The 15508-nt window shown below is 38.3% G+C and overlaps 1 protein-coding gene across 1 annotated transcript; it reads right to left on the bottom strand.

Annotated features, from left to right (window-relative positions):
• Nucleotides 1–432: 432 nt before the first annotated feature.
• On the bottom strand, nucleotides 433–14002 carry LOC135073906 (zinc finger protein 800). Its single transcript, XM_063968154.1, has 10 exons — nucleotides 13893–14002; nucleotides 13316–13509; nucleotides 13052–13213; nucleotides 12674–12955; nucleotides 12409–12565; nucleotides 12044–12191; nucleotides 11703–11856; nucleotides 4240–4477; nucleotides 2303–3010; nucleotides 433–2202 (listed from the first exon to the last, which is right to left on the bottom strand). The coding sequence occupies exons 2-10, from the start codon at nucleotides 13499–13501 to the stop codon at nucleotides 938–940; spliced, it is 3300 nt and encodes a 1099-aa protein (XP_063824224.1). The 5' UTR covers nucleotides 13502–13509; nucleotides 13893–14002; the 3' UTR covers nucleotides 433–937.
• Nucleotides 14003–15508: the final 1506 nt, after the last annotated feature.

Genomic DNA, 15508 nt, shown 5'->3' with positions numbered 1-15508 from the left:
GTACTGATTAGCGCATCTGCATGACAAGTCTGCGGTCTATCTCATGAATACGGGGGGTGCGATTGTCTTTCAATCTTCAAATCGGTAGGTAACCCCAAAATCCTGGGGGGTAGGGTGTGCCTTAGAACTTATGACGGGGGGGTGATCGCCCCGGGTACCAACCCATGCTACGCCGCCACTGGTCATAAGACCATAGATCGGGACATGAGCTGCCCAAGACCTTTCGCTGTCGCGATATTCGATGTGGCCATGCTTCTGGCCTAGGCTAGGCCAGTGAGATTTTTTACGTCAGATAAGTAGTTTACGATGGGGATCCGTTCGATGCAGTCGTTACATTCAATGTAGCAAATTTCGTTATCACACGTAAGGAACCCCAAGCACAGTGCCAGAAGAGTTTCGGGTTTCAGGTATAGGAGTAGTTAAAAAGATAAGTTCAAGAATAATACATAGGTATTTAATTTCAGTATCTCCTAACTAGCTTATCTAGAATCAATATTACATTTTAAAAAACAAGTTGGAAAATAAAATGCAATTGAACTAAAGAAAATGACTAATTTCCAAATATAAAATTAATAGACATTTCTAAGTAAAACGAGATGAAATTGACAAACAGAAAACAAGTACATTGCTACTCCCTAAATTGTTCAGAGAATTCAACTCATGTCCACAACTTATAAAATACCTACTGAAGATGACTTTAACGATTACTTTATAGTAACCTTCGAAATAATAAAGAAGTGAGTACAATTTTAATACAGTAAATTGTGTTTTAACGAAAGTGCCTAAATGGAACTAGGCAGCGAGGCGTAAATACCATCATTAAAATGAGGTTGAGCAGTGGCAAAAGTAGCATATAAGTATTGGGATAAGAATTATCATCATATAGTACTTTTGCACACATCATTCTTATAAAAGTTTGAATATTTTAACGCACTTGTTATGAGCCATCAGAAATATTTTCCGGAATGTCAGTATCCGTTTTAAGCTCTTTATCTGCACTAACCAGTTTGGATTCCTCAGAATCAGGTAAATTATCACTAGTATCACTTTTTAAAGTTTCTTCAACTTTCACTGAGTCACTTTCGATGTTAGTTTTATCGTCACTAACGTTATTATTTACTGAATTTACATTATTTGCTAAACATTTTGTCTTTTCAGTATTAATGGCATTAGAATCGGCAACAGTTCTAGCAATGGCATCAACTTTAGGAACCTTTACTACTACCACTTGATCAGAAGACTTTTCGTCATTTGACGACGATGAACTCTTTGAAGGATCTTTTAATTTTATAGTCTGGAACTTCAGAGGGGTGTTTGTTGGTGGATGTCCATCTTTAGACCTGTTAATTGGCTTTATTACTAAAATTTTAGTCTTCATTCCAGCTTTTTTGAAATCCGTAATATTTTTATTTATTATAGGATTCTTAATAAATTCTAAACTTTGGCGCCGGAATTTGATAGGCAATACAGCCGGAATATTCATATTTGTAGCAATGGTTTGTCTTACTGTCACGGGTTTTGATGGGTCCTGTTCTTTGCTTGGATTCTCTTTTATCTCCTCACTTGTTTCATTTTCGTTTTCAGAATTTGAAACTGTCTTCTCAACATTTTTATTGGATTCGTCTTCTTTTTGTGGACTAGAGTTATCTTTTGCTTCTTCAACTAATTCCTTTTTTGGGGAGTTCTTTTCTCCTTTAGACATACTTTTAGGTAGCATAGGTCTCACAAATATATTTGAAGGTCGTGATTCTTTAGGAGCAGCATTTATGAAGCTAATATTTTTCATGTGAGCCTTTGATACTTCTACCGCTTTTTTGGACAGTGTGGCCAGTGCTCCACAGCAATCTCTGTTGATGATATCATAAAAGTTATGATTTTCTTGTTGATTAGGCTTTTTCTTGGCTTGATTTGTCTTTGTGGTCACTGAGGACTGGGCATCTCTATAACCTTGTGCTTCCATTTTCAACAAATTTGATAAATCATATTCAAAGTCTTCATTTTTGGGTTTAGTTTTTTTCCTTACTGGTCTTCGCGATGCCACTGATGTAGTCGGTTCCATTGATTGTCTTCTTGATAACTTATCATCAAGATCATCCATATCTGATGAATTTTCTTCGAATGTTTTTGAAATCGATGATGTATCATTGTCCAACGAATTTGTATCTTTGTCTAAAGAAAGATCTGCTTTATCATCATCCTCATCTGAAAAGAAAAAAGTGTTAATAAGTAAAGGTCTGTAAATATCAGGAAAGGTTTAAAATGGGCGACTGTATTATATTCAATAAAATATTGTTTTATTTACCATTGTTCAAAGACTCCTTCTTTCGTTTTGCGGAGTTTTTAATATGAAACATTTTTCTTTTCCTACTTCCAGCTTCCATGCGAGTGCTGCTTGAGGAACTGTCGTCGGACAGGCGACTCGAGTCACTAGAACATCTGCTTTGACGTCGTGAGTCTGGACTGACATCGTTAGCATCTGATTCCTCTATTACTTCACTCAATTCTAATGCTTCATTACCATCAATAGCTTTAACAGTGCTGAAATAAAATTCGCTATCGCCTTTCAGCTTATGCACCACTTTCACGTGTTCAGGAAGCTTTTCAAATGAGTAAGTCTTAAAATTACATAGTTTACAAGCATACCGCATCCATTTGTAGTGACCGGCCATATGGTCATACAGCTCTTGAACAGAATTATGCTGTATATCACATTTTTTGCACGTTAATGTGTTAACTTCAATGTCTGGTTGAATTTTCTGCCTGAAAGCTGTTAAATTACTTTTTTCTGCTTGTTGTGCGAAAGGTAATTTGATGGTTGGCTTTTTGGAAATTTGCGGAGTCACTTCCATGGGTTTTACAGGTGAATCGGTGTCATCAGATTTTTCGTCGTCATCCATAACATCCATAGCATCTTCTAATTCTTCATTTGGAAGTTGTTTATCAGTGGTCTTATCTTCACTATCTTTTGATGGCTTTGAAGTTGTTGAGGTGTCTTCATTTGCCTTATTTTCTGAAAAGAAATGGTTGATTTTAAATAAAGTACGAAGATTTCGAGGCAATGGGTTCCAGGTTCAATTGCTAGTCGGATCTTTTCCCAATATACTAATTGTCTGATATAAAGGAATCAATACATTATTTTTATCCAGTGAATACTACTCATTCATTCTAAAAAATCTGACTCTGTATTTTTTGGGTTACTTTAAACCAAGTGCCTTTCTGGATATTTTTAATGAACGAATCTTACTGAAATTACTTTATTTCTGACATTTGCCTAAACAAAAACAAGTTAAATAAAAGCTTGTAAAAAATAGCGCGTTAGAAGACTAAGCGTACTAGACGCGTACCCTTGCCTTGGCGTACGCCTGCTTGCAGCTAACAAAACAATGTAAAGGTAGCATTCGGATCATGACGACCGCGACGCGAGACCGCGACTCGAGACCGCGACCGGCGACCGCGACCCACTGCTTTATATGAATTAATAGGAAGTGCTGACGGATGCAAGCAACCGAGTCGCGCGACGTGTGGGCGTGGCCTGCCGGCTACTTGCGTCGCGCGAATCGGTCGCTCACAAGGCAGTGCCGTGACGCGACAGATGCAAAATGGCCGTGTTTTCTTCGCACGAAGACGAAATTTTAATAGAATTAGTAAGTTTCGTATGGGTCGCACGACTCGTGTCGCGAAGATTCGTAAGTAGCTGTCGCCCTGCGACCTGCGACCTGCGACCGATTGCCTGTCGCGGTCTCGGGTCGTGGTCTCTCGTCGCGGTCGTCTTGATCCGAATGCTATCTTAACTTTGTCGACGGAGCGGCGCGGCGGCGTCAAGTACGCTAGCTGGAGCCGATGGCAGCTAGCGTACTTGACGCCGCCGCTCCGTGGACAGTGACGCTAAATTATAAATTGCGCTTTATAGCGACAAGACCGCCTAGTTGTACATTGTGTGTTTATTTTTCTTTCTGTTCTGTTCTCTGGTGTGCAATAAAGAGTATTTATTATTATTTCTTTATTCATTTTTCTTTCTTATTTTTAATTTTTTCTTTTTACAATGTAATTATCAAAAAATAAAAATACATTATAAAAACAAAAATCTTAAAAATAGTTCACCCGCTGGCAGCGGAGCAGGGCCCAAGCTACCGGTGGTCAGGGTCACAGGCTGAGGAACCTCCGGACAATGCGTGCCGTGCTGAGGATCACCGCCTTTTGAATCTGACCCTTATTATTATTATTATTATTGCGCAGTACCTGCAGCCGCATCGGCCTTGACGGGCAGGCTCACGGCGGCGGGACCCTTATTGTAGTCCTTGCGGATCTGTATCTCGATCTTCTTGGTCTCGGGCAGGCGGCGCGCGGCGGCGAGCGCGCGCGAGCGCGGCTGGCACGTGTGCGTGTGTGCAGCCAGCGCCGCGCGCCGCTCGAACGTGCGGCCGCAGCCGAAGCAGCGCGGCGTGTCGCCGTCACCCTCCACGTTGTCCATCCATGCCTGCAACGATATCAATAATAATTTAATCTATTTATAAAAGAGAAAAGTCACTGACTCTCACTCATCACAAAATCTCAGAAAGTACAAGTGCTAGGAGTCTCAAAATATGCATGGTCCTTTTAGATTTAGAACGTAGATGCTCACCAAGACGGGATTTTGCAAAATTCAACCCCTAAGGCCTCAGCCTCGAGTTTAGCGGGCAGCGGGGCGGGAGCGGCGGCGGCGCGGGAGCGGGGCGGGCAACGCAGACCCGTTCTCGAAACAAGCGGGCAGCTCGCGCGGCGCTTTAGCGGCGAAGTGTTGTGTTCGGGGTTGTGTTGTCGAGATATTTGTTTTTATTCGCAAACGAAATGTCTGAACAACGGCGACAATTTTATTTCGATTCAAATTTATTCCTAACGCTCGATTTATTGTGGGCAAAAGAAGGAGTGCGCTGCCCGCTCGTTGCCCGCTCCCGCGCCGCTGTTTTCGAGAACCGGTCTATTTGATTTTACGTATAAGATCCTGCCGCTCCCGCGCCGCCGCCGCTCCCGCCCCGCTGCCCGCTAAACTCGAGGCTGAGGCCTAAAGGAGTAAAACGGGGCGGTCCAAGCGTATGAAGTCGCGGGCGGCAGCTAATTTGTCTATATTGACATACATACTAACTATTGAACGTGCTTATTGTAAGAACTACCGGGATTTGATTATTTTCTTTTGTGTTGGATAGCATAGCTTCATTTATCGAGGAAGGCTATAAAGATATACAACATCACGCTACGACCAACAGGAGCGGAGCATCATTGAAAAATGTAACAGCATAAACATCAGAAAAATATCTATTGTTATGTTTATAATAGACAAGCGCACGGTCTCATTCATTGAATGAGTAGCTAGGCAAATTTTGCAGTGTAAAAACAGTCCCAATAAAGTCGCCGTATATAACACACGTCTTTTCGTTACACTCTGTACCTGCCATTCGATAGTCAACTCTAATCTCATACACATAAGCATCATAGTGGTCCGTAACGAACCGGATATTTGCAGTGGAATAAACAAAATATTCGTGCACCTGGGAGCGATCGAATACAATACGCTGCGCGCTAATGGAATGTGCCGATTTATTTGTGCTACGTGAAGTTGCAAATTAGCCCTTATGGTGAAGCAGTTAAGATATCGAAGGAGAAATGAAGATTCCAACTAACTTGTTTACGAGTTGAGCGTTATCTGCCTAATTTGCATATCAATGCTGGACTGAGTTTTAGAGAAAACTTATTCATCGGACATTTTTACGAGTGAAGTTAAACATCAATTACTACAAATATGGAACAATTACTACTTCAACTTGAAGAAACAGCTTGTTTGATAAGAAAAACGGAAAGTAATCTAAGAAAATGTCCTAAAGCAAGGTTGACTAAAGGATATTTACAAGCTCGAATGCAGTGTATAGACGAATACTGGAAGTTGTTTACAACCACACATCATGAACTCGTGAAGATCACGCCGCGCGAACAACGAGCTGACATAGCTTATTTTGCGGAAGATCAATATGGAACGTTTGAGGACATGTATATCTGTATCAAAGGCAACATTCGTGATGCGATCACGGCGATAGATGAGAAGAAAAGTCTGGAACAACAAAGAAGCTCGCCTTGCATTATGAATAATGATTCGCCCAATGTATCAACGTTTCAGTCGCAAGTTAGGCTACCTAGTATACAATTACCTACCTTCCATGGAAGCTATGAAGAGTGGCCGACATTTCAAGACTTGTTCGTGAGTTTAGTACACAACAGCAGCGCACTCTCCGACGTACAAAAGCTTCATTACTTGAAGACCAGCCTAGCGGGCGAAGCAGAAGCACTCCTCAGACATGTTCGTGTGACAGAAGCCAATTATTTGGATGCGTGGGACACTTTGAAAAATCGTTACGGAAATAAACGTATAATAGTGCACTCTCTTATAAATAGGTTGTTTTCATATAAAAAGTTAAGTGTTCAGTCTGCCAATCAAATTAAAATGTTACTCGATAATACTAACGAATGCATAAATACATTAAATAACTTAAATATTAAAACCGATTCTTGGGATCCTATAATTATATTTCTTGTAGTACAGAAATTGGATCAGGAGTCACGTAAAGATTGGGAGACTTTCGCTTTCAAGAGTGACTCGGACGTGTTACCGTCGTGGGTTGATTTGAAGTGTTTTTTGGAATCAAGGTTTCGTACGTTAGAGTTAGTTAATCCAATCACGACGGGAGCGTCAGAGAGAGCAAGAGAGAAGACCACAAGAGAGAAAACCTTCCACGCAGCAACTTCTCCAGTAAGAACATGCATATTATGTAACGAAAATCATACTTTATGTCATTGTAAACAGTTCACAAAGATGTCAACTACGGAACGAAGTAATTATGCAAAAAATCAAAACCTGTGTTTTAATTGTTTGTGGACAGGACATTCCGCTATGAAGTGCCGATTACAAATGTCCTGTCGCATATGTCACAGGCGTCATCATACCCTTCTGCATCAAACTAAGTCGAATGAACCTACTGCACATGCTACTAATACAAATGTAGAAGAGGATGAAATCCAAGTCAACACATTGATGACGTCACACTGCAAGACAAACCAGGTGTATGCTCTATTAGCCACAGCAATGGTAAAGGTGAAGAGTGAAACAGGACATACCATGATTTTTCGAGCGCTAATAGATCCAGGATCGCAGGCATCTTTTATAAGCGAACGGGCGACTCAACTACTGAAACTGAAAAGAAAATCAATCACAGGGAACATTGTTGGAGTTGGTTCTACAAAGACGAAGATAAATAGCAAGGTTCAACTTCATATACTTTCAACACATAACAAGGAATTTTGTCTGCAATCAGAAGCTTACGTTATATCTAAACAGTTAACGACAAAATTACCTTCTTCATCAATCGCGGTGAGAGACTGGCCTCACCTATACAACTTGCAATTAGCTGATCCAACCTACAACAAATCAGCACCGATAGACTTGTTACTTGGGGTCAACGAGTACGCACAAATCGTCCATTCTGACATCATTAAAGGGCCCCCTGGAACTCCGTGTGCTCAAAAGACTGATCTTGGCTGGATTTTGTTTGGCAAAATAGGTGAGAGAGAACCTGAAACGCCGTCACTGCTTGTAATGCATCACCAGGTTGATTTTAATGAAATGCTCAGCGCAATGTGGGAATTAGATACTGGAAGAGGAAGAAAGCTTACACAAGAAGAAAAACAATGCGAAGACATATACGAGAAAACATACAAAAGAAATGAAGTCGGTAGATACATAGTAAACTTACCATTTAAAGCAGAAGTTCAGAAATCATTAGATGGTAACAGCAAAGAGATAGCATTGAGAAGATTTTTACAGCTTGAAAGGCAATTACAGAAGAAACAAGAATTAAAAGAAGATTACGCGAAAGTTATTCAAGAATATGTAAATTTAAATCATGCAGAAGAAATACCAAAACAAGAACATGAAAACAAAGCAGTTCATTTGAGTCATCATGCTGTTATAAGAAGCGGAAGCGAGACTACTCCAGTTCGTGTAGTTTTCGATGCATCGTGTAAAGACACGAACGGGATATCTCTGAACGATGAGTTGTTGGTTGGACCGGTTTTGCAGGAGGATCTGAGAAGCATAGTCCTGCGGTGGAGAATGCACGCCGTATGTTTTGTTTCTGACCTGAAAAAAATGTATAGAATGGTGTTAGTAAAGAAAGAACATGCCGATTTCCAACGTATTCTGTGGAGAGACAATCCTAATGAAGATATAAAAGAATACCGTTTACTTACCGTTACGTTTGGAACCGCACCAGCACCTTACCTCGCAGTCAGGACCTTGTTACAATTAGCTGACGATGAAGGTGAAGAATTTCCTGTCGCTGCAAAGATCCTGAAAGAAGACTTTTATATGGATGACGTACTATCTGGGTTTGACAGTGCAGCCGAAGCCATAGAAGCATGCAAACAAATGACTGAAATACTAAAAAGAGGTGGCTTCGAATTGCAAAAATGGTCGTCTAATAGTGCCGAATTCATGAAATCTATCAAACCGGAAGACCGTTCAACTAAAGTACAGCTAAATTTGAAAATTGATGGAACTATTAAAGCGTTAGGCATCCTATGGAATTTAGCAAACGATCAATTCAAATATGACATAAACTTACCTCCCATTCTGGACACCTCAATCACAAAGCGAAACATACTAGCGGAAATTCAAAGGCTGTTTGATCCACTTGGATGGATAGCACCCTGCATAGTTAACGCGAAGATACTGATACAGAAACTGTGGTTGAAGAAGGTAGACTGGGATGAAGAACTTGACGAGGCATTGAAAGAAGAATGGTCAAAATTAAGACAAGACTTTGAAAACGTTAAAGACATCAATATAACAAGATGGATTGGATGTTCAAACAAAGAAACCAAGAGGATAGAATTGCATGGATTTTCAGACGCATCTGAGAAAGCATACGCCTCAGTTATTTATTGCAGAATAATTAACTTCGATGGCACTATAACCACTAAACTGCTTGCAGCTCGAACAAGAGTCGCTCCTGTTAAGCCAGTTTCGTTACCTAGGCTGGAACTTTGTGGAGCAGTGCTATTGTCCAAATTACTGAGGCATGTAGCACAAGCAATGCGAATACCTGCTTCACAAATATTTGCTTGGACTGACTCTTCGATAGTGTTGTCGTGGCTAAGTGGAGAACCGACTCGATGGAAGACATTTGTTGCGAACCGCGTCGTCGAAATTTTGGACAATGTCAATCACCAGCAGTGGCATCATGTGAAATCAGAGCAAAACCCTGCTGATGTTGCTTCTCGGGGCGCTCTAGTCTCAGACCTGAAAACATGCAAGCTATGGTGGGATGGACCAAAATGGTTAAGCCAACAAGAAATCATATTTACAAAACCAAATGTGTCACATACAGACTTAGAACAAAGAAACATACATGCAAATTTGAAGATAAATGAAGAAAAGATAATAAAATTTGAAGAATTTGACAATTTGAATGAACTTTTAACAGTAATAGTATACAGCATAAGGTTTTTACAGAGTAAAACAAATCCAGAAGGGATAGATGAGCCAATAACTACACAAGAATTAGACATTGCTTTGAAGAAATGCATCAAAATTGAACAAGAAGAATTTAATGATGAAATTGAAGATTTAAAAGCTAACAAAAATGTAAAGAGAAATAGTAAATTAAAAACATTGAATCCTTACCTTGACGAAGATGATGTCCTCAGGGTGGGCGGCAGATTGCGTAACTCTGTCTTACCGGAACACAGCAAACATCCTATAATCCTGAAAAACAAAAGTAAATTAACTTACCTGATTATTGCTGATGCACACAAAAGAACACTGCATGGTGGAACGCAGCTAGTGTTGACTTACCTGCGTTCGAAGTACTGGATCCTGCAAGCAAAAAATACGGTTAAGGCTTACATACATAAGTGTGTAATATGTGCTAGGCAGAAGGCCCTTGTTAAAACACAACTGATGGGTGACTTACCTCGTGTGCGCACAACACCAGCACGTCCTTTCTTGCACAGTGGGGTTGATTTTGCTGGTCCTTTATATGTTTTGATGTCAAGAGGACGTGGAGCTAAAAAAAATAAGGCGTACATTGCCATATTCATTTGTATGGCTACTAAAGCTATCCATCTTGAATTGGTTGGGGATCTAACATCCGAATCTTTCATCGGCGCATTTCGTCGTTTTGTTGCTCGCAGGGGTAGATGTACACATTTGTGGAGTGATCAAGGCAGAAATTTTGTCGGTGCTAACAAGGAATTGGCACAAGCATTAAACGCCACAAAATTAGAACTGCCAGAACATTTAACTGAACATCTCGCAAAAGAAGGAACACAGTGGCATTTCATTCCGCCTTACAGCCCTAATTTCGGTGGCTTGTGGGAAGCAGGCGTGAAATCTATAAAATACCACCTTCGAAGAATACTCACAGCTAGTCTCACGTTCGAGGAGATGACAACCACACTCTGTGACATAGAAGCTTGTTTGAATTCACGACCCTTGGTTCCAATCGACAATTTAGATCCAGATGCACCAGAACCTTTGACGCCTGGTCATTTTTTGATAGGCGAGGCCCCAATTAACGTACCTTCTCCTAATTTACAACACATAAATATTAACCGTTTAAACCGTTGGCAAATGACTCAAAAGTTAGTTAGAGATTTTTGGCATAGATGGCAAACTGAATATTTGACTAGATTGCAAACTAGACCTAAGTGGCATAAAAAACAATCAGAATTCAAAGTAGGTGACGTTGTGTTACTTAAGGACGAACAATTACCACCCGGCAAGTGGCCATTGGGTAGGATAGTAGCTCAACACCCTGGAAATGACGGTTGTACCAGAGTATACAGTGTTAGGTATCGTAATGAAATTGTAAAACGTTCGGTTAGTAAATTGTGTGAACTACCTATTAATGATGATGCAGTAAATTTCTTTATCTATGTTGAAGATTAATTCAGTTTGTACGAATATTTAATTTTAATAGTAAATGTCAATGTTGAGAAAGCCTACTGGATTATACTTACATTGTGTCACTGTTTCTTAACTACTGTTTACTTCGTGAGTTTAATTTCTTTGTGTAATTATGTTAACTTGCGATCATAATATTTACTTAGTTATGTGATATTGGTAGTAACTTGCTATTGTATTGTATAACTATACCATGTGCATGCTAATAATTTAATGAAAGTCCTGTCGTACTTTGGTGGGCGGCATGTTATGTTTATAATAGACAAGCGCACGGTCTCATTCATTGAATGAGTAGCTAGGCAAATTTTGCAGTGTAAAAACAGTCCCAATAAAGTCGCCGTATATAACACACGTCTTTTCGTTACACTCTGTACCTGCCATTCGATAGTCAACTCTAATCTCATACACATAAGCATCATCTATGTAGCTGAGATAAAGACCATGGGTTTAAAAGCCAATCGATTATTCAAGTGAAAAATCTTGAACTGTACAGTGATCAAAGTATTTATACAGGGTGTCTTTTTAAGTATGGATCAAACAAAAAGGATTGATTCTACTGCTCAAATGCACAAATTTCCTACAGAAATAATATCGAAATTCTCAAAAAAAAATAACGGATGTGCCCATGCATACTAATCAGCAGATTAGTGATCAATTCTTTGTTTGATCCATACTTAAAAAGACACCCTATAGTATACAGGATGCAACAAACCTGATTCTCTTGATCAAGTCTTTCTTCTTCAGTAATCTTCTGTGCTGCTTTCATAATGTTTTTACGTTTTTCATAGAATGCTGGTGGATTGTTCATTCTAAAAGCTTTAGTTTGTATGGATTCCCTTAGCCTTCGGATTTGAGCAGCTGACTTTCTGCAATGTTCAGTTAAATGAGTAATAACAGAATATAGTGAGGTATTTATATGAGTACTAACTTGCTATATAAGTATCTACTTATATCATTTTTAAAATACCTAATTTGATAAATATCACTATGTATCATAATAACAGAATAATATTTCCTCTTTTGTAGGTTCATAATATTAGTCTTAGGATATACCGGTGGACTTTGAAGAGATGACGGTATACACTCCAGGAAGTGGAAAATATTTCAAGGCAATCAGGGCATGGGTAGACAAGTCTGCTTTCCAGGTGTTTGTACTTCATATGGAACTTCAATGTTTTTTGGGTGGAGAAGTTCTGATCACCTGTAATGAAACATTTCATACTTTAAAAAGATACAGAATTAAACATAAAATTTATAGTTAATAAATTAAGCTCAAATTAAATTTAATAGTAAAAAATGACGTGGTTGGTGTCATGCCAAACATATCAAGTTATTGCTGAAATATAGTAGGCATAAAATTATCATAATAAAATTATTATTATCACACTAACAAGATGTTTTGGAGGACATGCACTTACAAATTTTGCACTTTAAATTATCACTGTTGTCATCTTCATCATCACTGATTTGTATAACATTATCTGTCTCAGATGGGACAGAGCTTAGAACACTGAATTTCCCATCATTTTGAAGAATAGCTTTGTCCTTAGACATAAGAGAATCAATCTCCTTTACCTGAAAAAAAAAAGAGTATTTTATTATAAAAACTGTTACTTACATTCATAATTGAAAATAGTAGGTTTATTCAATCCTCCATACAATATCAACATCCAACACTCATACCTGTGCCTTCATTTTATCTTGATTTTCTTCATTGTTATCAAGGCTTTGAAAGACAGCCACAGAGCTATTTGGAATTTTTTGTAAGATTACATTTTGCTCTTCGGATATACACCCATTTTCTTCCTTTTTCTTAGCCATCTTTTCAATAATCGTGGTCAGGTCTTTAGTTAAGGGTATACGGTTGTCTACTTCATCAGGATCAACAGTCTCAGTCCCATTTTTATTTTTCATTACTTCCAAGTAACTTTCTTCTAGTTTTTTAATTTTTAATATTTCTTTTACCTGGTAATAATAAAAATTCAATATTAGGATAAAATAATAAGATTATAAGCATTAATCTGGCAAAAAAAAACTTTATTAAGAATAATAAAAACTTACGGTTGAAGTTGTTTTGAAAAAATGTCCATGTAGACAAGAATTAAATTTTTCTGTGCAGTAAATGCGTTTATGAGATATAAAGTTTGCCACACTTCTAAATATATTTCTGCACACTTTACATTCATATAATAAATCACATTCATTGGTTAATAAATCTTTGAGCTGAAAAATTAATGTTACTTTAGTAAACAAGATTTAAGAGGAAACATCACCAAGAGAAGGTGTTATGTAAGCTTTGAAATTGAAGTTTTTTTTTCAACTTACTTCTTCAGTAGCTAAATCAAATATCTTTCTTGCTTGGGCAAATCCTGTGACACTGGTCAATATTGGTTTTCTGAGTAAAGAGAAGTCCACATCCTCATTATCTTCATTATTTTGAACTATGCTCTTGGTTGCCTTGTTTTTATCCTCCTTTCCCTTGGTTTTTGTATTAATTTTATTTCCAGCCATGTTTGCATCTACAAACAAGACAAAACATGCATTTAATTTCAAATACGTTGCAGAAGATACCGACGCGACATAGGTAAGTGGTACATCGTGAATAATGCTGACCATCAAAATGTCAGTGATATCAACAGTTCCACACTACGACAAAAGTATTTTAGTATACTGTGTAGACTTTTAAGAATAATATGTCAGGTTATAGAATTATTGTTAACATGAGTTACTGATCATAACACATGAATCAAGCATGGTAATATCACGTTACTACACTATCAAGATGCTCAGTCTCTCCCTCAATTTTCAGCAATAAAACTAGTCCTAGGCCGATTCGAATAGTTTTATTTAACTTCTTAATATATCTTTCAAACGAAGCCCACATAAAAACACTTCTACTTACTTGGGGTTCACCAATATCGGTAACATGAAAATCCTGGTTTTTCTACAAATGCTCCTTCATCACGCCTCCATTTTCAACAAATGAATATCTCCCACAGAACGTAAATTGTTATGATCGAAATTCTCAACGATAGTCGGTAAATTGAGTGTCTCATAACAAAACGTTGAAAATTAAAAATAAATTTAATAACAAACTATTAAAACTTTATTAAAGAGTTAATTAATTTTAATGTTCTTTAATAAATTTATTTAGAGCAATTATTTATTTATTTATAAAAATATCGTGTTAGCTCAAAAGACCAACAATGTAGAGGTTTTACCTTCCAATAAAACCGCCATTGTGCTCCGAGCCTTGTCCGGGGGAATGGGTGAGAGAGCTATTGCTGATTTCATCGTTTTAACAGGTTTTTTCGTCTGGCAACACTGGTTTCCCGCCCTTTTTCCTGCAACATAGACTACAAACCGCGCGAATCATCCCCTCCACCAAGTGTGGGCGCCCATCATGGCGGCCGTCCATCGCTCATTGCTCTCACCAGGGGCAATAAAATGCCCGGACAAGGCTCGGAGCACAATGGCGGTTTTATTGGAAGGTAAAACCTCTACATTGTGCTTCCTCGCCTTGTCCGGGGGAATGGGTGAGAAATGTCTGTTAACACCTGGTGAGGGATAGATGATTAGCGCCTTGACCATAACGGTCCACATATATGTAAATTAATTTAGTTTAAGGTACAAAATTATAACACATTAAATAAAGAAAACTAAACTTTATTTCAACTCTTCATAAAAAAAGCAAATATTCATATATTATGGTTATTAGTTATTAACATTATCTAATCATCTAAAGGTAAAAATAAATTTGACATGTTGATAAATTGATTACTCCTAGTATTTCTAATTTCCCTACAATAATGTTTAAGAAAGGTCGAAGCCTGATTCCAATTACCTTTTTTAAGAATTTTGTCAATTGGAACATTGCAAAGCCAATTGAGCGATGCAACAGCTGATCTACTGCTTCCTGCGGGTCTAGTCAAAACGCACTTTAAAATCGCAAACCCATCGCAAATCAGTCGCAAACAAATAAACAAATCGCAAAAGAGGTCGATAACAAAAAAGGCTTAGTCAAACGGCAAAAAATCGAATCGCAAAGCCCTACCTATCGATAATCGAAAGACTGGTTTGAAATTTCCCATACAAAGGCTTAGCCAACATGCATTTAAGACTCAATCAAAATCGAATCGAATCGCAACACCCGCCATTTTCATTGCGATTACTAAAACCCCGGTGATAAGCTTGGATTCGATCGAAAACCAATAGGGTGAGTTGCACCACCTAACTTTAAACGTAACTATGACGTTAACCGGTGTTTTTTGTATGGAGTTTGACAGATTTTAGACGTTTGTCAAAGTTAAACTAAGATGGTGCAACCCACCCTAAGGCTGTTTTCACAAATCCGTATCGCGATGTCGTTTTGACAGCTAGTTTGACAGCGAAGCATAGACGTAAACAGAGAGCAGAAAGAAGGAAGAAACTAATTTAAAAAAAAAAAAGCTAGAAAAAGTAAAAACAATCGCAAAGTCATAGACATTTTTTAACTTTTATTCGATTTTGAATGAACTT

Source organism: Ostrinia nubilalis, chromosome 8, assembly GCF_963855985.1.
Source record: "Ostrinia nubilalis chromosome 8, ilOstNubi1.1, whole genome shotgun sequence".
NCBI lineage: Eukaryota > Metazoa > Arthropoda > Insecta > Lepidoptera > Crambidae > Ostrinia > Ostrinia nubilalis.
Note: the sequence above shows the minus strand (reverse complement) of the source record. Positions and strands in the feature narration are given on the sequence as shown.

Coding starts and splice junctions, on each gene's coding strand:
- LOC135073906 (XM_063968154.1), bottom strand. CDS start 13,501: ATGGCTGGAAATAAAATTAATACAAAAACCAAGGGAAAGGAGGATAAA. Junction 13,214..13,315: donor TTGATTTAGCTACTGAAGAA/GTAAGTTGAAAA, acceptor TTAATTTTTCAG/CTCAAAGATTTATTAACCAA. Junction 12,956..13,051: donor TTTTCAAAACAACTTCAACC/GTAAGTTTTTAT, acceptor TATTATTACCAG/GTAAAAGAAATATTAAAAAT.